Source organism: Helobdella robusta (assembly GCF_000326865.2).
Source record: "Helobdella robusta unplaced genomic scaffold HELROscaffold_5, whole genome shotgun sequence".
Lineage (NCBI taxonomy): Eukaryota > Metazoa > Annelida > Clitellata > Rhynchobdellida > Glossiphoniidae > Helobdella > Helobdella robusta.
In genome coordinates this window covers 4,509,179-4,531,212 of record NW_008705254.1, presented here as the reverse complement: position 1 = coordinate 4,531,212, position 22,034 = coordinate 4,509,179, and the positions used below count along the sequence as shown (strand labels likewise).

The 22,034-nt window shown below is 33.5% G+C and overlaps 3 protein-coding genes across 3 annotated transcripts; 1 reads left to right on the top strand and 2 right to left on the bottom strand.

Moving 5' to 3' along the window:
• Nucleotides 1–281: 281 nt before the first annotated feature.
• HELRODRAFT_163574 (hypothetical protein) lies at nt 282–2,452 on the bottom strand (the record flags this gene model as incomplete). The annotated part of the gene is made up of 3 exons (XM_009027412.1): nt 282–442; nt 503–1,932; nt 2,094–2,452. The coding sequence occupies 3 exons, from the start codon at nt 2,450–2,452 to the stop codon at nt 282–284; spliced, it is 1,950 nt and encodes a 649-aa protein (XP_009025660.1).
• A 537-nt stretch (nt 2,453–2,989) lies between these two features.
• On the top strand, nt 2,990–15,119 carry HELRODRAFT_163573 (hypothetical protein; the record flags this gene model as incomplete). Its single annotated transcript, XM_009027411.1, has 15 exons — nt 2,990–3,895; nt 4,112–4,367; nt 4,457–4,550; nt 4,911–5,036; nt 5,152–5,350; nt 6,104–6,367; nt 7,118–7,221; nt 8,374–9,512; nt 11,001–11,110; nt 11,194–11,281; nt 11,386–11,526; nt 11,719–11,941; nt 12,025–12,160; nt 12,454–12,603; nt 14,829–15,119. The coding sequence occupies 15 exons, from the start codon at nt 2,990–2,992 to the stop codon at nt 15,117–15,119; spliced, it is 4,227 nt and encodes a 1,408-aa protein (XP_009025659.1).
• Nucleotides 15,120–17,800: 2,681 nt separating this feature from the next.
• Nucleotides 17,801–19,123, bottom strand: HELRODRAFT_163572 (hypothetical protein; the record flags this gene model as incomplete). The annotated part of the gene is made up of 2 exons (XM_009027410.1): nt 17,801–17,949; nt 18,673–19,123. The coding sequence occupies 2 exons, from the start codon at nt 19,121–19,123 to the stop codon at nt 17,801–17,803; spliced, it is 600 nt and encodes a 199-aa protein (XP_009025658.1).
• Nucleotides 19,124–22,034: the final 2,911 nt, after the last annotated feature.

The following is a 22,034-nucleotide window of genomic DNA, read 5'->3' as shown; positions in this document are numbered from 1 at the left end:
CAGTATTGCGAACATTTAAATTTTTCATAGAAAAAGAAAAAGAATTATGATTGCCATGTAATCAATGTGTTTTATTACTTTAAATTTGAAATCCCAAATAACTAGGACAGTACATCCAAGAATCTTATTAAACGAGCAATAATTTGAAACATAAAATTTGACGCGTATCTAATGAGAGTAAGAAGTAACAACGTTGAAATATAAATTTTACCAATGTTTACATAGCAATAATCCAAGTTAGCATAAAATAGACTCAATATAGCGTAGTGATTAATCATGAATCAACCGCTTTTCTTACTGTTCTTGTGACCAGTACAATGTTTTTTAAACAAGCTATTCAGATTGTGGAACCCGACTTCAGATTTCAATTTTCTTTTACCATTTTTCTCTTCATACAGTGTTTCAACGACATCATCATCGTCATCGTCTTCATCAACGTCATCTAGAAAACGGGTTGGATGAGAATGACTACTCCTTACTGTGAACGGCGGCAAAGTATGACGTGATGACGAAAAAGAAGATGATGACGTTGAAGGCTGTAACTTCTTTGATGATGACGAAGATGATGTCAAAGTAGACATAATTTTTGGAGAGGTTGATGAGGAGGCTGACAGTGTGTTGTCAGTAGACGTTTTTGATGGGGAAGAAGACAATAATAACGACGATGATGATGGTGATGGAAGATCATCACAATGATCATATTTGTCGGAGTCTGACTGGTCAGTTGAATCTGAACATAGCAACTCCATTTTCTTGCTGATATTTTTTTGGTTTGGTGCTACTACTGCTACGGGCTTTACTACTTTTAAAAATTCAATGAAGCCATCATCACAATCGTCGTCGTCGTCATCATCACTGCAATCATAACCATCAAGAAAATTATTTTCTAGGGTCGTTTGTTTCGATCCTGGACCTTTACTACTAGTATTAGTTTGATGGTTGTTTTTACTTCTGCTGCTGTTGCTTTTACTGCTGTTGCCATTTTTATGGTCATCATCGTCGTCATCATCCAATATGGTAACCGGAGATCTAGATGACCATGGCTTCTCCATTCCAACTATCTCTACTTCCTCCTCATCATCCTCACCATCAACAACGTCATAATTATTATTATTATTGTTTTTATTATTACTTTTATTATTTTTTTTATTATTACTGCTTTTATTACCACTGTTAGAAGCAGTAGCAGTAATGGTGATGGTAGCAGTTGGAGGAGAGATCACTTCGACGTCACTACTGGCCGCAGAACTATTTTGAAACACCAGTTTACCACTGAATGCCACTTTGAAGTTGCTCCTGCCACTATTTCTACCACTGATTCTATTTCTACTAATAGGTGGTCGCATGTCGTTTTGGAAGCTGGTTGAGGCAATGGGTGATGAAGTTGGAGGAGGAGGAATCACACGAGGAACACTGTTTCCATCATCACTAACAACAATAGGATTATTATTATTACCACTAATTATCATATTATAAACTCTGGTATCGGCATTCGGTGAATATTTAATGTTACTGTCATATGTCTCCATATCGTATGGAGTTCGTGCGAATGAGAAAAACTCATAAATGAAGTGTCGTGTATTCTCTTGGAAAATTGGTTCCATTTCATTATAAAATTCTGCACTGGTAATATCGTGGACTTTTATGAGGTCCAAAATCTTCTGCATTAGATCACTGACGTTCACATTTGAGCTCCCATAACTAAAAAGACCATTTAGTTCTCTGTTCAACCATGGTGCCAGTCTGTGACAACAAGCCGGATATTTTCTATAGAAGTTGGCCCCAGTTTGGCAAAATTTTTCCGCTTGAGTACAGTTTGAAATCATTTTCTTTGTCCAGAGGTTTTGCAAGTAGAGATTTCTTCTAGAGATTGATGTTACTCCATTTGATGGTGACAGGCCAAAATATCTCCAACGTACATTTTGTAATCCACTGAAATTTTAAAATAATAAGTTACTCACTACTGCAAATGAAAAATAATGATGAATAAATATGGCAGATACTTTGAAAAAACATATTTTAAGAAAATTATTTTATAATTAATCAACTAACTGGTTATTAAGATCAAAAGAACAAATGAAAGCTCTACTAACGGTGGAGAATAGGAAAGCCTATTGTGAGGAAAGTAACGGTAATGAGTCTCGCCACGGTGAGAATGCAAGGCTGGGGAAAAGGAAGAGGCAGTTCTCCTGCCAACAACAACCACATTATACACATCATAGTCTTCATCTGACCTGATGTTATGAAAGATCTTAGTGAATGATTGCTTACACAGCGGGCAGACTGCGTTCGTCTTGGACCACTCTTTGATACAGATGAAACAAAATTCGTGGAAGCAGACGGAAATTACGGACCGCAATTGCAGGTCGATTGACCCCAAACAGATCGAACACTGGCTACTGTTGTTGGGATCGATCGGTGACGAAGAAAGTCTTTCAGGCGATTTAGACATGATGACGCTTACGAATTCAACAAATTTGAATTTAAATAAATCAAATCACTTTTTTTTATTAAAAATTGCGAAAATGACTGACAGGAACAAAAATCATAACACGATCAAATCCACTATAATTATGCCTTCTGTTTACAACACTATATGTTGATATTTATTCATGGCAAAAACTGTTATCTTTGCTTGTAAAGATTTATTTAATGTTTAATTTAAAGTTTTAAATTGTATTTCATTCTTAATAATTTTTATATACGAATAATTTAAAATTAATATTTAAATTTTTAATTAAATCTATTTTAAATAGAAATGTTGATATACTTTCACAACATCACCAGCATTTATTCTATTTATATGCAACAAACCTTTTGTCAATACAGAAAAAATGTTAAATTGTTCTAGTTTTCCATAGTTTTCAGTTATTTAAACTTTGACAAAATTTATAGGCGACAAATGTTTACGAGCGAAAGTTGGGAATTTAAATTTACAATCGTTTAAAAAATAACATCCGTATCATAAATATTTTATACAAAATTAAATATGATTAGAAACAGACTTAAACGTCCAAAGCCATCGCACAATTCAACTACTTCACCTAATAAGAAGATTCGCTTGGAAAATCAGGCAAATGACACCAACAGCACTACCACAACTTTCAACAAAAATAGTGATAATTCCAATTTTGTGAACGAAGCGAAACTCGATCATGCAGTCGAGTCAACCGTCGCTCTATTTTTTCCTGAATGTCCTCTCAGTCGAAGTGCTCCAGGAACAGGAAGGTCCCCAGGTAGGGTTGGAGTTGCTGCTGCAACAATACCGGCTGAATCTACTGACCGATCTGTCTTCACTTCCTACTCTCTGACACATGAAAAAAATTTTCTGATTGATTTCATTTCATTGGATCAGTTAGCTGAATCTCAAAAGGAAAATTTGGTTGATGCATCAGCATCTTTGATGATCAGTTCTCAGAAACATCAAAATACTTTTTTTACCTCAAGAATGACAACACAAAATTCTGTCTGCATAAGAACAGCAGTAACTGCAGCTACAACAAATTCAAAATCATCAGCTGCAACTTATTCATCAGGGTTGTTGTATGATGCTGCTTCAACATCTGAAATGACAAAGGCATCAACAACAATTGCATCAATGACAACAATAACATCAATAACAAACACCAACGTGACAACAACTCCTATTAAGTCATCAATTCTATTAACAATCACACCAACAAAAATAGATGAACTTAAAATAACATCAACTAATAGTATAAGCTTACATTCCCTTGCAGTACCAACATTTGCTGTGGTTACATCAATTGCATCAGCAACAACAACGTCAGCAGCAACAACATTAATTGACATGTTATGTCCAGTTTGTCAGCTTAACATCTCAGATTATGATATAAATGGCAGAGAACTCCATTTGAATAAATGCATTAATGAGGTTTAATATTTGAATTAAATGCTTTTGTGTGTTTGAATTGTTTATGTAGAGTTTTTCTGTGTTCATATTATATATTGTATATTGTTGTTTATTAAATGTGACTGTATATTTAGGTTGTGTGTTCATGTTTATGTAACTTTGTATTTTTATCTTGTATGTATTAGTTTGTTGTATGTTGAAGTTGTATGTTATTTGTTGTCTCCATGCTTTTAACAGCAAGAAGAGAAGGAAAAGTTAGAAAAATGTCGTAGAGAATGGATGGAGAAGGAGAGGATGAAGGTACTGCCATGTCCTATATGTGGAAAGTCACTGAAAACCATACAGTCTCGGCGGACCCACCTGAAGAAATGTGGCCAGGAATACAACGTTCCCCACGCCAATCTGCTCAGCCTCATTCGTCAACAGGAATCTGATAGGGAGGAAAAATTAAAAGAGAACTTCAGTTCTAATTTGGCATTTAATAATATCTCAAGTAAGTATGGTGTTCCGTGTTCCATTTTTATGTTTTAATATTATGGAACTGATACATCCCTATTTTTGGACCTTCCTTCTTCCTTGTAGGTAATGAAATAAGGCAATCAGTTTTGATAGGTCAGTTTAAAAGGTCAACTCCTGTGACGAGAAAGAAAAAGTTTAGACTGGAGGAACCTGCTAAGTTGGTTTTGATTGTTTGATTCATTCATTTATTGCTCATTAATACATTCATTTATTTGTTCATTTATTTATCCATTCATCCTTTCATTCATTCCTTAATTAGAGGGTTGAGTGATGGTTTGAAGGTTTAAATGACGATGATGATGATGATGAATGTTGGACCACACCACCACCACAGTAAATTTGATGAAGACACTCAGCTAGCCATCGCACTATCAACGTCATCACATGATGACAATAACACGTCATCAACATCATCATTGTCGTCGTCGTCATCATCATTAGCTAATAACAACAACAACAACAATAATAATTACAATAATAATAATAATCATAATAATCATAATGATAACAAAAATAGTTTCAGTGATAAAGTTATAAGGATAGTAATACCAAAAGTTGACAATAGAAATGTTAAAAGTTGCAATAATAATAAATTAAATGGAGTTCAGTGTAAAAGAGGACACAGAGGCAAAATTAAATCAACGTTAGTGATGATGGTGCACTCTCATACTCGTTTTAACACTCAGTCATCCATCCACTCAGTCACTCACTCATCCACTCACTCGTTCATTTTCTCACTCGTTTATAATCCAAACCAGGAATGAACCGCAGATGCAGAACTACGCACTCACCAACATCCAAGCGAGGGATGCTCATATGCTAAACACGGAAAAATTTTTCCAGATTCTCAATAAGCCGTCATCATCTTCATCTTCATCGTCGTCGTTATCTGCCTGTATGCAGCTGTTGTACTCTGTGTTCGAGCATTGTAAATTGCTGGAGAGATATACTCCAAGGGTTAGTTGTTTGTCTTGTATTGTGAGTTGTGTGTTTGTATCATGTGTAGGTGATGTTTGTGTGTGTGTGTGTGTTTGTGTGTGCATTGTCGGTGTGTTAAATGATGTTATACAAATAATCTCTTGTCAGATATCTATGTGGTCATTGAATTCATTCAATTGCTGTCAAAGTGATTCTCCTATAGAAGCACCGGATCATCATTATCAACATCACCATCATCATCATTGTCCACATTATCATTATTATCTAGTTCCTGGTCTTTATAACAGAAATAACGCTAATGATGTAGTGACTATTAAAAATAAGAATAATGATAGTAATATTAATGACAGTGCTGGCAACCGCAATGCCATTAGCAGGGATGGTGATGTTAGCATTGTCCCTACACAAACTGCATACCTACTACTTGAAATGGCTAACGAGACTGCTGATGATGATAATAATGATAATTATAATATTGTTAATAAAGTTAATAATAATAATGATAATAATAATAATGAAGGTAATGATTGGGGTGATGGTGATCGTGATGGTGATGTTTTGTCGGTACAAAAGTTGAAAGGTGACAAAAACTTAGAGCCATTGTTGAATATGTGCACTACTGTTAATGATGCTACAACCATCACTGCATCTTCTTCATCGTTATCATCATCTTCGTCGTCGTCTTCATTACTAATAACGACAACATTTTCAAGGACCACTACATCATCATCATCATCAACTACATCAACAACCACGTCATCACTAACAAAGACATCAACATCGTCACAAATGACATTGACATCATTAGGCACATCATGGTCGACACAACAAAAATCTAATGTAACTAACTTGATCAACTCATTTCATCTCATGATCAATAATCCTATGCTCAGTGATTTGAAAATCTTCATTGTCAGGGATAATAATAATAATAATAATGATAATAATAATAATAATGATAATAATAATAATAATAATAATGTTTTTTATGCACATAAATTCATATTGTTCTGCAGATGCCCCGAGTTATATCAAGTTAGTTTGTTTATTAATAAGAGTAATAATAACAACAAACCATTTAGTGATGTTATGACGCCGTGTGTGACGTCATGATAAACGTTGCTGTTGTTGTTGCATTTTCTAGCGATAACTGTTTGTTTTTTTCAAAATTTTAATGAAATAAGAAGCTTTGAAAAATCGCTATTGTAAAAATTTGCTACTCAATCTTTCATGATGGTTGATGTTGATTGCCTTGTTATTTAATCCTGAACGTTAAAATCCTGGTAGAAGCTAATTCTGTCTTCATGTTTTATTTGACAAACAAAATCTGACGTAGAGGAAGGAGAAGATAATTGAGAGTGCAGCTGAATGGCGAATGCATGTTAAGAATTTTCGTATCTTAGTTTAAAAATAATTTTCCATACACATAACATGACTAATTTCAATCACAAAACACACACACACACACACACTCTCTCTCTCTCTCTCACATACACACACATACACACACACATATTGATACAACTTCTCCAACCATTTTACGTCCAATTCAATTCAGTTGTCATAAAAAAATGTAAAGAAGTTACCAAGCTTTTGGCATGTAGCAGTAGAACCGTGCAGATTATTTATTTATTATTATTATTGATTTATTCATTGATTTATTATTATTATTCATTTATTATTATTTATTTATCAATTATAATTTAAAAATTGAATTGATGTAATATATATATATATATATATATATATATATATATATATATATATATGTATATAATTTTCCAGCTGGTTAAAAATGAAAGAGAACTGCACATGAATGGTTATTGTTATGCTGCCCTCTGCCTCTTCATGAAGTTCCTATACACTGGAGATTTATCATTCTGTGGTGAGTAAGATGACGCTGGCTGATGACGTCACTGCATTTGGTGGTGAGTAAGATGACGTCACTGAGAGACAAACACATCAGAATGTTTAGCTAAATATTTAGTAAAAACTAGATAAAGAGAGATAGATCTAACTTTCACAATGCAATGATCTGTTTAACTTTGTATAATGAAGTTTAATAATAGTAAAAAGATAAAATTATAGTAGTAGTAATAATAATAATAATAAGATGTCTTTAATGGTGATTTTATAGTGGGGGAAATATTTTATGGGATTATTGTAGTTCTATAATTTATTTTATTTTTATAAACAGTTGAAGAACCACCATCATCAAATACATCATCATCAGTCGCATCGAGATCATCATCATCATCATTACTACTACCCTCAACATCATCATCATCAAAGACGAAACCTCAATTAATGCTTACTCCAGTTATAATTGGGCAACTACTTTCACTCGCTGATAAGTTAGTTTAATAACTCATTCAATCACTCATTCATTCAATCACTCATTCAATTACTCATGATGATAATGATGATTTTGATTATGATGATGATACTAATAGTAATAATTAAAGCATGTGCTTGATGGATAACATAATTATAGGTATAATAAAAAATTTCATTTTTAATATTTACAAAAATAGTTACCTTGTTATGATTGAATTGATTGATTGATTGATTGTTTGATTGATTGATTGATTGATTGATTGATTGATTGATTGATTGATTGATTGATTGATTGATTGATTGATTGATAGGTACAAAGTTGAAGAGCTGTCATCTTACTGCAGAGATAAACTGATCAAATACAATTCCACAAAAACAAATTCTACTATTGCTGCTACTACATTTACTACTACTACTACTACTACTGCTGCTGCTGCTGCTACTACTACTATTACTACTACCTTTTTGACACCGACCACTGCAACTACAACTGCTACTAATTCTAATTTTGCTGTCCTTGATAATGATGGTAAAACTAGTATTATTAGTAATGATGTTGTTGTCATCAGTGGTGATGATGATGATGATGGCGGGGGTGGTGGAGGTGATGGTGGTGATAGTAATAGTCACTGCTCGATGAAGATGGAAACGACTTGTGGTGACGTCATCATTAATAATAATAATAATAATTATACCAATAATAGCAATAATAATAAGGATGATGATGATGATAGAACTGATAACATAATTGGCGATGATGATGTTGCTAAAGCTAGAAGCTATACTGGCCTGGGGTTTTTATGCAACAGTATGAACGAAGTCGATGTTGGTGATAATAATAATAATAATAATAATAATAATAATAATGTCTGTAATGCTAATGATAATAGTATCGCTGGTGATAATGGGGCTACAATCAGCTGTAAAGATGATATTTGTCACGACTTTACAGATGGTTACGTCGCATTTAACGATGTTGATGATAATAACGGTATAAATGATATGGACGATGATGATAATGATAGTATAAATAATTATAAGGGTAATTATGATAATAATTATGATGACGATGATGAGGATGGTTATAGAGAGGTCTATGAATTTGTGCTAACACAGAGAAATGTAAAATGCCGCGGTGCTGACGTTGCTGAGGACGACGACGATGACATAATTAATAATAATAATAATAATACTCACTATACAACCAGTGATAACATTGATAACATTAATAATAGTAATAATAATAGAGTTATTGATGATAGTGATGATGATAAATATATAAACGTTGATAATAATAATAATTCTGATGAGGATGGTAATCTGATCAATCTGAATCGTGCTAAAATTGATAACCATAGTGATAATAATAATAAAAATAATAATGAAGATGATGGTGAGGGTAATAGTGGTAATGGTGGTGGTAATGGTGGTAATGGTGGTGGTGGCGGCTATGATTGCGACGATAAGACTGCTGACGATGACGTCAGCGTAGATATGTTCTCCTCCATACTCACCCAAAATGACGACTACACTTTCAAACTGCAACAAAACAATGACGATGATGATGACGTCAACAATAACATTAACATTAATAACAACAATAATGATACTAATAAGGATAGAACTAATGGTGAAAATGATGGTGATGATAATGGTGATGGGGGTGATGATGATGATTATGATAAGAGGAATTTTGGCGGTGTCTCTGATGTTGTTTGTGATGATAACGATGCTATCATGTGCAATTATTCCCTGGCTAATATTAATAATAATAATAATCATAATAATATTAATCATAATAATGTTAATAAAAATAATTTTATTGACAATGCTGGTGATGTAGGTGATGATTATGATGGTGTTGGTGACGTTATACATGGTGAAATGAACGATAATGATGATGACAATGTTTCTAGTTCAGTGATGATGAAAGATGATGATGTCCTGAATATTAATTTGAGTGATAAATATTATGGTGATGATTTTATGAATATTGATGTGAGTGATAATGGCGATAATAATGATCTTATGAATATTATTGTAAACGCAAATTACGATAATAATTATGATAATGTAATTGTTAATTTGAATAATGATAATAACAATAATTTTGTGGGCACAAATGTTATTAACATCTGTCGAAATAACGATGGTGATGACGGTGGTGTTGGTCTTGATAATGATCGTGAAGGTGTTAGTCATGATAATGATAACGAATTCCGTCATGATGATGATGATGGCTCTGCCTGGGAAGACTTCCTGGATGGTTACGATGCTTGCTACAATTCCAATCCACCGTCACCACCCATGTTCTCTACTCAGGTTGGTTGGTTGGTTGTCTGGCTGGTTGGTTTGTTGGTTGTCTGGCTGGTTGGTTTGTTGATTTGTTGGTTGTCTGGCTGGTTGGTTTGTTGGTTGGTTGTTGTCAGGCTGGTTGGTTTGTTGGTTGTCTGGCTGGTTGGTTTGTTGGTTGTCTGGCTGGCTGGTTGGTTGGTTGTCTGGCTGGTTGGTTTGTTGGTTGCCTGGCTGGTTGATTGGTCGAAACTTTTGAAGGTTTTGGCATTTAACAGCTGAAAAACCAGTGTCGGAAGAAAAAACCTCGAAAAAACCCGACTTAAAAGTAGTCGATCAAAACCAACAACGAGGCAGTAGTTGGGAATAGTTTATAACCTACCTCGTTACAAATAGTTGAGAATTAGTTACTAACTAACTATTTTTACAAGTGGTTAGCTTCTGTTTATGAGTAAGTAGTCACGACGTCACTGGCATATTGTGAATTCAATGCGTTATTACCGAGATTAAGAAATTGATCTGCGAGATTAAGAAACTGACGTGGCTGATTGGTTGGTGAGATGCAGGGCAAGTGATTTGACTGAAAGTTATAATAGCAATTGATTGGTTGGTTGATTGTTTTTTTTTATTAACTGATTGTTTCAAAAGCAACCACCATTGCTACTGCAGCCAACGCTTGATGATAATCAGCAGCGGCAGCGGCAACAACCACAGCTTCAAGAGCAACAACGAAAATTTTTGAGGAAATCGTTATCGACATCTGATGCAACATTCACAAGCGTAGAGCGGCAATATTTATTTGCCGAGAATGACGACAATGACGTTGATGATGACGAAAATGATGATGACGACGATGCAAACACACATCGTCATCATCGTCATCACTCTCCTGATGATATTGCTAATAATGCTGATGATGGTCAAACTGCAACCCTAACCCAACCCCAACAAACAACAACAGCATCATCATCATCAGCAGCAACAAAAACATCTATAATGACGTCATCATCGACGTCACAACATTACCATTCATCGACAGCAGTAGCAGTAACAACACCACAAAACAGCAGCAGACGTATGAGTAGATTGTCACCGCAACAATTCACGCCAATGTTGAAGTATGATGAAATGATGACACCTGTTTTGAGGGTTGGTTCTTGTAATCATGTGCTTGATGGCGATGATGATGGTGATGATGATGATGATGATGGCGATTTTGATTATGATAACAGAAGCACTGCCAGAACTATGGCGTGAGAGCCTTTCCAAAGAAAAAAATGGTCGACATCTTGAAAGGCATCTATTACGGACTGCATCCTGGTTCGATATGTTGATGATGGTCATGGTGATGATTCTGGTGATTATGATGATGATAACGATAGCGATGATTATGACTGTGAATTTATTGGAATTCAATTGAACAGACGTCGAACGCATTCCGACCCCTAAGCAAAACTCTAAAAGGCAACGACGCAAAAGAACGTATAGCAACAAAAACATGAACAACAACATCAACATAAGTAACATCAACTACAAAAACATGAACGACAACAACATCAACATAAGTAACATCAACAATCTGATGTTACGCAAGAACAACAACAACAATGTGATGCTATGTAGCAACAACAACAACAACATTGGTACAACATCAATTCTTAAGCCAACAACGGCATCATCGTCGTCGACATCATCATCATCAATCTTTCCGACATCATCATCAACAACTACATCATCATTTCCATCATCATTATCAGCTGCATCAGTACCGCAAGCCTCCAATATGATGAACAATGCGAAGAAAGCATTCACGTTTAAGATGAAGAACCCATTAAAAAATGTTACCAGCGGCCTGCAATCAACATGTGCTGATGTTAAAACTACGCAATATTCAGCAGCTGCTACAGTAGCTTGGAATAATATTAATAATGATGATGATGATGGAGAAGATGATGAAGATGAGGATGAAGATAAGCGATGGTCAGTTGAAATTCAAACGCAAAATAATTTTCCGATATGTTTGATTTTTTTTTCACAAATTTTTTTTAAAAATAATTTTCCAGGCTAGAGGGCATTGATTACGACGATGATGGTCAAGGTGAAGAGGATAATAACAATGATGATGATGACGTCATTCCTGCGAGTCAGAGGTTAAAATTGAAGAATGTAAAACTAACAGAGGAGCAGAAAAAGGAAAAGGTTGAGACTGGTCACTTTAATTATACTAATTTTTTAATTAATTAATTGATTAATTAATTAATTAATTATATCATTTACATGTTATATCGTTATCATCATCAATTACATCCCGAAACGTGAATCATCGTCATTTTAATCACCACCATCATCAGATTAAGTTACCCAATCTGCTTTGTTTGTTTATTTAATAAAATGTAATTTATTTCCTTCCTTTACTCGTTTATTTACTCATTTATTTAGTTATTCACTCACTCACTCATTTGTTCATTCATTCATTAATTCATTCCTTACAGTTATTTCAGTTCTTTCACTGCAACACTGATCTAAGGTTGAAAATTCTTCATTATGAGCCTTTTGAGTTATCTGACCTTATCACCAAGATTAAGAGTAGTATGGAGTTTGTCGCATCCAAACAGTTTATTATCGACTTTTTAGATGAACAGGTGAGTTTGTTTCTATCTGTCTGTCTGTCTGTCTGTCTGTCTGTCTGTCTGTCTGTCTGTTATCTCATATTAAAGTATCTTATAAAGGTAATAGTTAATTATATATATTATTATGTTATAATATTATATTATATTATTATTATATTATGTTATTATTATATTATATTATTATTATATTATGTTATTATTATATTATATTATTATTATATTATGTTATTATTTATTTTTATTCATTTAGAATATTCTCTTCACCACGCGGAATGAGAATAACAAGAACCGACATGGTCGTAGAAGCAAGAAGAAAAATAATAATAATAGCAATAATAATATTGATGAATTTATTTGATTGGCTGGTTGATTTATAGCATCGTTCGTTAGCTGATTGATTGATTGAATGATTGACTTACTGGCTGTCTGAGTGATTGGTTGGTTGGTTGGTTGGTTGGTTGGTTGGTTGGTTGGTTGGTTGGTTGGTTGGATGGTTGGTTGGTTGGTTGGTTTATTGATTGGTTGATCAGATGATTGATTGAGTAATTATTTATCTTAAGTAATTTATTTCCGACTGTTTGTTTCTGCAGAGTTTTTTAGCATACATATTTTTAACAGTTTCATTTTATTATATGATTTAAGTTTATTTGTTGAAATAATACAAGTTTTAATTCTATGTTATTGTGTTAATTATAGAAATACAAAACGAATGTTTGATGTACATGTACCCGGAGATGAAGTACCAAAGTTTTCCATAGTTTTTCATCCATTCATGTTGTGACGAACAAGTAAAACTGTATTTATCTATCACACCCATCCAGACAATATTGTCAACCAACATAAACAGCGTTTATGTTGTTTTTAACGTTTTAAATACAGTTTTTCGAGTTGAAATAATCTTACTCTAACTAAATTAAGTTAATTTGCAGGAATTGCGCTCTATAAATACCAATCAATTGACTGACTGAATTTGAAGTTCACGTGCAATTAACGTTATAAAGTAACTAAACACGGAGTCAATAAACATTATAAACAATAATAGCTCTTTCCAAAATAAAATCAAATAAAGCGCCGGGTCCATATAAGATAGTTGTTGATGAAATTAAATGTCTTGATGAACTTGGCATTGAAAAAGTGACAGAAATTTTTAAAGAGATTTATAACAGCTGCGAAATTCCTGAAGATCTATCCAAGTCAATATTTTTTGCATTGCCTAAAGAAATTAATGCAACGGAATGTGAACTACATAGAACGGGCAGCTTGATGAGTCATCTTACCAAACTTCTCTTGAGAATTCTGATGATGAGAGCACGAAGCAGAATCAGATCTGAAATTTCAAATGTCCAATGTGGTTTTGTCGAGGATTGTGGCACAAGAAACGCTATCTTTATGCTATTAATGATCAGCGAACGAGCGATTGAAATGAAAAAAGACTTGTTTATATGTTTCGTCGATTACTCCAAAGCTTTTGATAGCTTGACACAGTGGAGCTTATGGAAATATTAGAAAATTTGGACATTGACGGAAATGACACGAGAGTTATCAAAAACCTCTATTGGGACCAAAGAGCAGCGATAAAATTTGGTAACAAGATGATTAGTTTTGTCAATAAAAAAAGGTGTTAGGCAAGGCTGTGTATTCTCACCAGGCCAGTATAATCTAGATAGTGAGATCATCATGAGAAAAATAGATCTACCTGGAATATCCATTGGAGGCGTGAGTATAAACAATGTAATATATGCTAATGATACAGCTCTTATAGCAGATTAAATGGAAAAACTACAAACAATGGTTTCCAAACTGGTTTTTGAAAGTAAAAGGAACGGCTTGCAAATTAACATCAACAAAACAAAGTGTATGGTTATCAGTAAAAGCAAAACCGCCCCGATCTGCACCATAATTATTAATAGTAAACAGGTGAAACAAGCCAGCAGCTTCAATTATTTCGGAAGTCTGATTACCTCAGGTTGTAAATGTGATATGGATATCAAATGAAAAATAGCTATGGTGAAAGATGCATATTCTAAAAGGAAAAACATTCTCACCAACAGTAAAATCAAAATATCAACAAAATTAAAACTGTTAGGGTGTTACATTTTTTCTTTGTTAACTTATGGCTCTGAGTCCTGGACAATTTTTAAAGAAATGGGAAAAATGTGGATTTTGAGAAGAATTATAAAAATTAGTTGGACCTCTCATCCTCTTTGAATGAGGATGTATTAAAACAGTCCGGTTAGGAAAAGAGGAAATTACTACAGATAATCCGACGGGGGCAGTTAAAGTTTTTTTGGTCACATCACGTGGAAGGAAAGAATGGAAAATCTAACAACTACTGGAAGGATTGCAGGGAGAAGAAATCGCGGTCAACAACGAATAACATTCGTGAAGTCTGTCATTTGGTGATTATCACCACATTTCAACTACTACAACGTGTTAAAGATCGGATTTTGTGGAAGTCGGTGGTCGCCAATGTCCTGAATGGATACGGCACGAAAAAGAAAAAGAAGGAAGAAACAATAATAAAATAAACATTGCATCGTACGTACGTAGTTAGCCGTCAAACAAAATAAAATATGGATTGTTTACGTCTGTTTAACCCATAAAATCAGTTTCTGTATCCATGGTTTCTAAACGTAGTTTAGGCGTTCATATCATTCTTTCATTGGCAGAAGTGTACTGCACGTTTTGGTTACTGATGCCTTAATCCTCATTTCCTCTTCAACAAGCGTGTTTTACGGAAGTCGCTTTACGTGGATTTTACTAAAATGAGTCATTGAAGTAGGCGTGTTTTTATGTATGAGTGTCTTTGTTACTTTGTGTGTATGTATATGTGTGTATGTGTGTGTGTTGTGTGTATATAACATGTGTGTGAGTGTGTGTAAAACGTACGTTACGTATGTGTGTATAACGCTGATCAATGTAAACATACGCCCGTCAAACAAAATTTACCCTTATTTTGTTATTATTACTATTATTATTATTTTTATTAGTAGTAGTAGTAGTAGCAGTGGTAGTAATAGTAGCAGCAGTAGTAGTAGTAGTAGTAGTAGCATTTATACTATATTACATTCACTGCCTTAGCACTATCATAACCATCATCATCTTATCGATTATTATTATTACTATCGGTGGGTAAGAAACGGATTAAAAGAAATAATAAAAGTAATATCAACGAGAATTGTCATAATTTTATAATTAATAATTATGATTATAATAATAATGATCATAATAATAATAATAATATTCAAATATCATTAGACCGTTAATCTTTATTTCGGAATATATGAAAAAATCTCAATTATAATATTACATACATTGTTTGTTTACAGGTTCGTTCACTGGTTCTGTCACTGGTAATACACTGGCTCGTTCACTCATGGACAACGAACCAGTGTATTAAAAGTTATTTTAAAAATAATATTCTGGAAAAATACATTAGCTATTTATATAACCATGATTATATCTGTTTGTTTGTTTTTTGTTTGTTTGTTTGTGTGTGTCTGTGTGTCTGCGTCTGTGTGTGCGTGTGTGCGCCTGTGAATTTGTCACACCATATGTTGTTTGCATGCATTGTGTCAAGTACAAGCAAGACGTTGGTAACATGTTGAATCGTTCTCTATATCTCTATATACATTTTTATTACCATTGTAGTAATAGTAGCTATAGTAGTAATAGTAGTAATAATAGCTGTTGTAATGATAGCTGTGGCAATCACAGTAAAAGCAGCAAAAGCAGTAGCGCTAGTAGTTAAAGTAGTATTAGTTTTAGTAGTTGTAGAAGTTATAGTAGTAGTAGTAGTAACAAGAGTGGTAGTATTATTATTATTAATAGTAGTAGTTGTTGTTGTTGTAGAAGTAGTTGTAGTAGCAATATTAGTGGTACTACGACAGTAGTAGTAGTAGTAGTAGTAGTAGTAGTAGTAGTAGTAGTAGTAGTAGTGGTAGTAGTATTAGTAATAGTAGTAGTAAAGTAACGTTGTTAGTATTAAAAAGAGCAGAAATGTTAGTTTTTCTATGCAAAGAAGAATTTGTTTACATTAACAAGTTCAATTTTGTGGTTAGCCCTCTAGATCATGATGATGATGACGATGATGACGAAGACGACGACGACGATGATGACGATATTGATAATGATGATGATTACGATGGCATAAAAGTAACGTTTCCACACAGCTTCCTTTGAGATTGATTGCTCGCTTTTGTGACTGCACGTACGCGGAAGTGTTTATTATTATTATTATTGTTGTTGTTGTTATTATTATTATTGTTGTTGTTGTAGTTGTTATTATTATTGTTGTTGTTGTAGTTGTTGTTATTATTGTTGTTGTTGTAGTTGTTGTTATTATTGTTGTTGTTGTTGTTATTATCAATTTCTATTTCATTTTGAATTTTTTCGACCTATCAGTGAATTCTAGTTATTATTTGTGCTGTTATTATTATTATATAAATAACAATAATATTCATTTTGTCCAAACTTTTATTGTTAATAAAGATCATTTTCTATTAAATAATACATTATATATATATATATATTATATGATATATATATATATATATATATATATATATATATATATATATATATATATATATATATATCATGATACAGATCAGCAGATCCGAGTAAGTTAAAGTGAAAAATTTCAAATATCTTCATTCGAAAAACAGAATAAAAATGTTTAATAGAGTATCGAAATGGTAGAGATCACAGGAATTTCCGAACCGGTATTGTCGGTATTTCGTCAAACATCCTGTTTTATTCGACCGAAGAGATTTTAAAATCGAATTGGATTTTTTTTTTGTGATGGCGAAGTTTGCTTGTAATCTTTGTCGCAGTCGGAATGATATCATCTTTCTTCTTCTTATCATTTGTCGTAATGTTGCCATCATCTTGTCATCATCTTGTCCTCATCATTCGTCGGAATATGAGACTATCGTAATGAACTTCAATCATCATCGTATTCGTCATCATCATCTTTATCATCGCTTATGTCATTACAAGTTTTTCCACCAGTCTTTGTATGTACATTGTTACTATCATCACATCATCAGCAACAGCAGCAGCTGAGTAGCTAGCTACATCATCACCCTCTTAGTTAGAACATCATCATTGCCGTCATCATCATAATCCTCATCGTAACGGAACCAACATTGACAACTAGTTTCGCCCAAATTCATCAAAAAATTTATTATAATCCTAATCATCATCATCAGCCGTGTTTGTTATCATTGTAATCTTTATCATATTTGTAGTAGGAGCAGCAGTCATCATCGTCGTCATCTGAGTAGGCGGGCGTCCGAACACAGGCCACAAGACACATGAGTGGACAGCATAAGAGCCACAACGCTGTTAATAAGTCTGCAAATGTGATGATGACGACGACGGTGATGGTGGTTGTTGTAGTAGTTATAGAGGAGTTGATGATCATAAAGCTGATAATAACGACAACGATGATGTTTATGATAATGATCATGATATTGATGGTGATGAGACAGATGATGATAATGATGATTGTATCGATGGTGATGGCTATAATGAGGTAGATGGTGATGATAACGATGATGATTGGGACAATGATGATTATTTGAATTTTTTTAATGATGATGTCAAATTGATAGAGTTGTGATCATTTAACTTACTCACATGACTACGTACATAATGATATGTGTGGAAGGATAGTAACTATCTGTTAAAGTCAATGTAGACAAATGATCAACCAAACAATCAACCTTACATTTTCTATTGGCTTTTATCTTCTTCTTCATCATCATTCTTTTCACTTTCGCATCGTCAATATTTTTTGTCGATCGTTTATTAGTACCTGTGTTTGTATGTATGTGCGTGCGTGTACGTGTTGGTATGTGTGTTCGTGTACGCGTTTGTATGTGTGCGTGTGTTTACCCGTGTGTGTGAACGCGTTTGTATGTGTGCGTGTGCTTACCTCTGTGTATGTGTATGTGCGTGCATGTCTGCCTGTGTGAGTGTGAGTGTAATTGTTCATCTCTAAAAAATTTAGAAAAACATTTGAAAAACTTTGAAAAACTTCAAAAATCGTAAAAAACTGTAAAATTGTTAACAAACCATGATTAGAAAATTTATTAAGAACAAAGCCTTCATATTTGTGAATATCATTTAGTAGGCCGTTTGTGATTGGCTGATGACCATAAGCAGGGCAAGACCCATTCTGATCTGCTATTGGTTGGTTGTTATTTATCTCATCTGTGTTAATGATTTCTAGTGACTGGTTAATTTTATGTAGATTTGAATTCTTTAACGATTGGTTTTTGTTGTTTGGAGTGTTGTTGGAGTTGACGACATTGTTGTTGTAGAAATTGGTTTGATTATCTATGGTGAATATTCTGTTTACATTGATGTTGTTGATAGGATTGTTGTTGTTGCTGTTGTTGTTGCTGCTGTTGTTGTTGTTGTTGCTGCTGCTGTTGTTGCTGCTGCTGCTGTTGTTGTTGATGTTGTCATTAATGTCGTTGTCGCTATTGTCGTTGCTGTCGTTGTAGTTGATGTTAGTTACCATGTTGTTTTGTGTTGATGTTCGTGTTATTTGTGTGATAACAAGTATGATAATATAAATTACGTGTTATTAGTGACGATGATTTTCTATCAAACTATCAAAACGTTACAATAAATCTTTTGTCTTATTAGTTTAATATATAACAAAAATAAATATATAAATTGTATGAATTTTGGTGTTACATAATTGTTGCTGAAACGAATAGAGTCGAGTATATATTGTTACTTAAAAGAATCTTTTTAAAATAAATTATCAATGATTCAACTATTTTCTATTTCATTAAATATAATACTAATTTAATTGATTTATTCATTTAAAATATTTAATAATAATAACTATATTTAATCAAATCAAACAAGTTTTATCGGAAAAAATCCAAAGTTAGAACGAATGCCAAACAATGTTCATTTCAACGCTCAGCTTGTCTTTTTATAACAGTATCCATTCATACGTATTACAATCACACACATATTTTAATGATATATATATATATATGTGCGTGTGTGTGTGCGTCTGTGTGTATGCGTGTGTGTGTGTGCGTCTGTGTGTCTGTGTGTGTGTGTGTGTGCGTGTTGTGTGTAACAAGATGGTAATTATACCAGGTTTCTACAATGATGTCGGTGCAATTATAATAATTGTAATAATGTTTGCAAACAGAGAAAGAAAACAGAGCATTTTGTTATCAACTTTATATGAATTCTCGATATATCGTACTCCGTTATAACGAGTTTTTTATTTAACTTGTTTGAATTTGTGTGTGAAACTGTGCGCGCGCGCATGTGTGTGTGTGTGTGTGTGTGTGTGGTGTATGTGTAATGATAGTATTGCCTAAAATCAAAAATCGGGGCTTTTTGGTTAAAACCAGTTAACTGGTATTGGAGGAATGACGAATTTGTTGTTATAGGTTGGGAAGGCTGTGTGTGTGTAGGTGTGTAGGTGTGTGTGTGTTTGTGTATGAATGTGTGAGTGTATGAGTTTGTGTGTGCGTGTGGTTTAACATGAGAGCAATAGTGTGTCTGTGTGTGTGTGTTTGTATACACACACATAAAATAACACGAATATTTATCTAAGTGCTAATTAGAGCAAATAAAAAGTGGCTAAAGTAAAAGATTTTTACTTAAAACTTTACTTTATGAAACAAACAGAAACCCAAGATATTCATACATGTATGAATGTCTTGATGATGATGATGACTTACGTGATGAGTGTGTCGGAAAGAAACTGAATGGTGACGTTTGTAATGATAAAAAGGAAGATGGTCATGAAGACGATGATGATGACGACGACGACGATGATGATGATGGTGAAGATGATGAGAAAGAGGATGATGATAAAAAAAAGATGATGATAATGAAGATGATGTTAGTGTCTTCTTTTCACAGATTATCATCATCGTAGCTGTTAATTTCATTCATTTTTCATTTTTACTGTCATTTCCAGTACAATCATATTACATCATCATCATCATTCTAATCAACATCATCATCAACATCGTCATCATCACTCTCTTTCCCTCTCTCTCTTTCTCTCTCTCTCTCTCTCTCTCTCTCTCTCTCTCCTATTTCAATTGTGCATATTTAGGTATATGCCTCTCTGTCACTCTGTCTTTCTTACTTTCTCTCTCTTTTTCTCTTTCTTTCTGTTTCTCTCTCTCTCTTTATATATATATATATATATATATATATATATATATAATGTTTTGTTAGTTCGTGTGTTATAGTTCTGCTTGTGTTGGTAATAAACTTTGAACAGCAGAAGAATGAAAGTAAAACTTGGAATTTTTAGAAATTTAAAACTGTGCTTTTACGCCCATAACCATCAACATCAACAGACGTTGTTTTCATAGTTTTAATTTATCATCATCGTCGTCGTCGTCTTCATCATCATCGTCGTCATCATTGTAGGTTTTTGCGTTGTCTGTATTGTGTTTGTAGTATTCTGGTTAGTCGTGTCGTTTTTTTTGTGTTTGTGGTGTTGTTTGGTGTATGTGTGTGTGTGAGTGTGTATGTGCGTGTGTGTGTGTGTGGCTGACTTTTTAGCGTACAAATAAGAAACAATGATGATATAACGAATTGCTCTTGTTGAGAGCCCACATTACTGACATTTATAAAGAGGGTTTATTATTCATATAAATCTTATAAATATTAATTAGTTTATTAATTAATTAATTATACTTCTAAAATTGTTATTCTTTCAGATATTATGAAAAACGCATGCAAGTTTTCTAATTGACGAATCTTATTGCGCAAAACGTATTTTCCAATGGTCTCTTAATAACAAAGTCCTAGGGTTTCATAGAGCTTAAGCAAGTAGACTGAGTGCGTTTGATGTGTGTGTATTTGTGTGAATGTGTGTGTGTGTATGTGTGTGTGTATGTGTGCGTATGTTTATATGACTGTGTCTATAAGGATGGGTTTATATATGTGTGTTTATAAATCATACTATTTCTATCTATGTTTTGCTCGTGCATATCTGTCTGTGCGTATGTGTTTATGTGTTGAATTATGTATGTATGTCTGATTGTGTGTGTGTGTTTAAATGTGTGTGATGGTGAAAGCAAAACCATTTTGGGCTGCCCGCGAGGTCTTTTATGCATTTTGAGTAAAAAATGAAAAAGGTTGTCAGTCACGAATGAACACCTTAACAAATTTCCACACCCTGGTCAAAGGTCGAATCACAAATGTATATGTCTAAAAAAGATAGGTATCTAACAACATACAGACATACAAATACATACAGAGAAACGGTAACACACACACACACACACACAAACACACTTATATCTGCGGCAATTAATATTTAAGCAGGATGTTTTAAAAGCATTTAAGTGTCTTCTTTCAGATAATAATTATACTAACAACGATGACAATAATACTGATGGCCTTTCGATATAAATTCGTGCGGACGACATCAA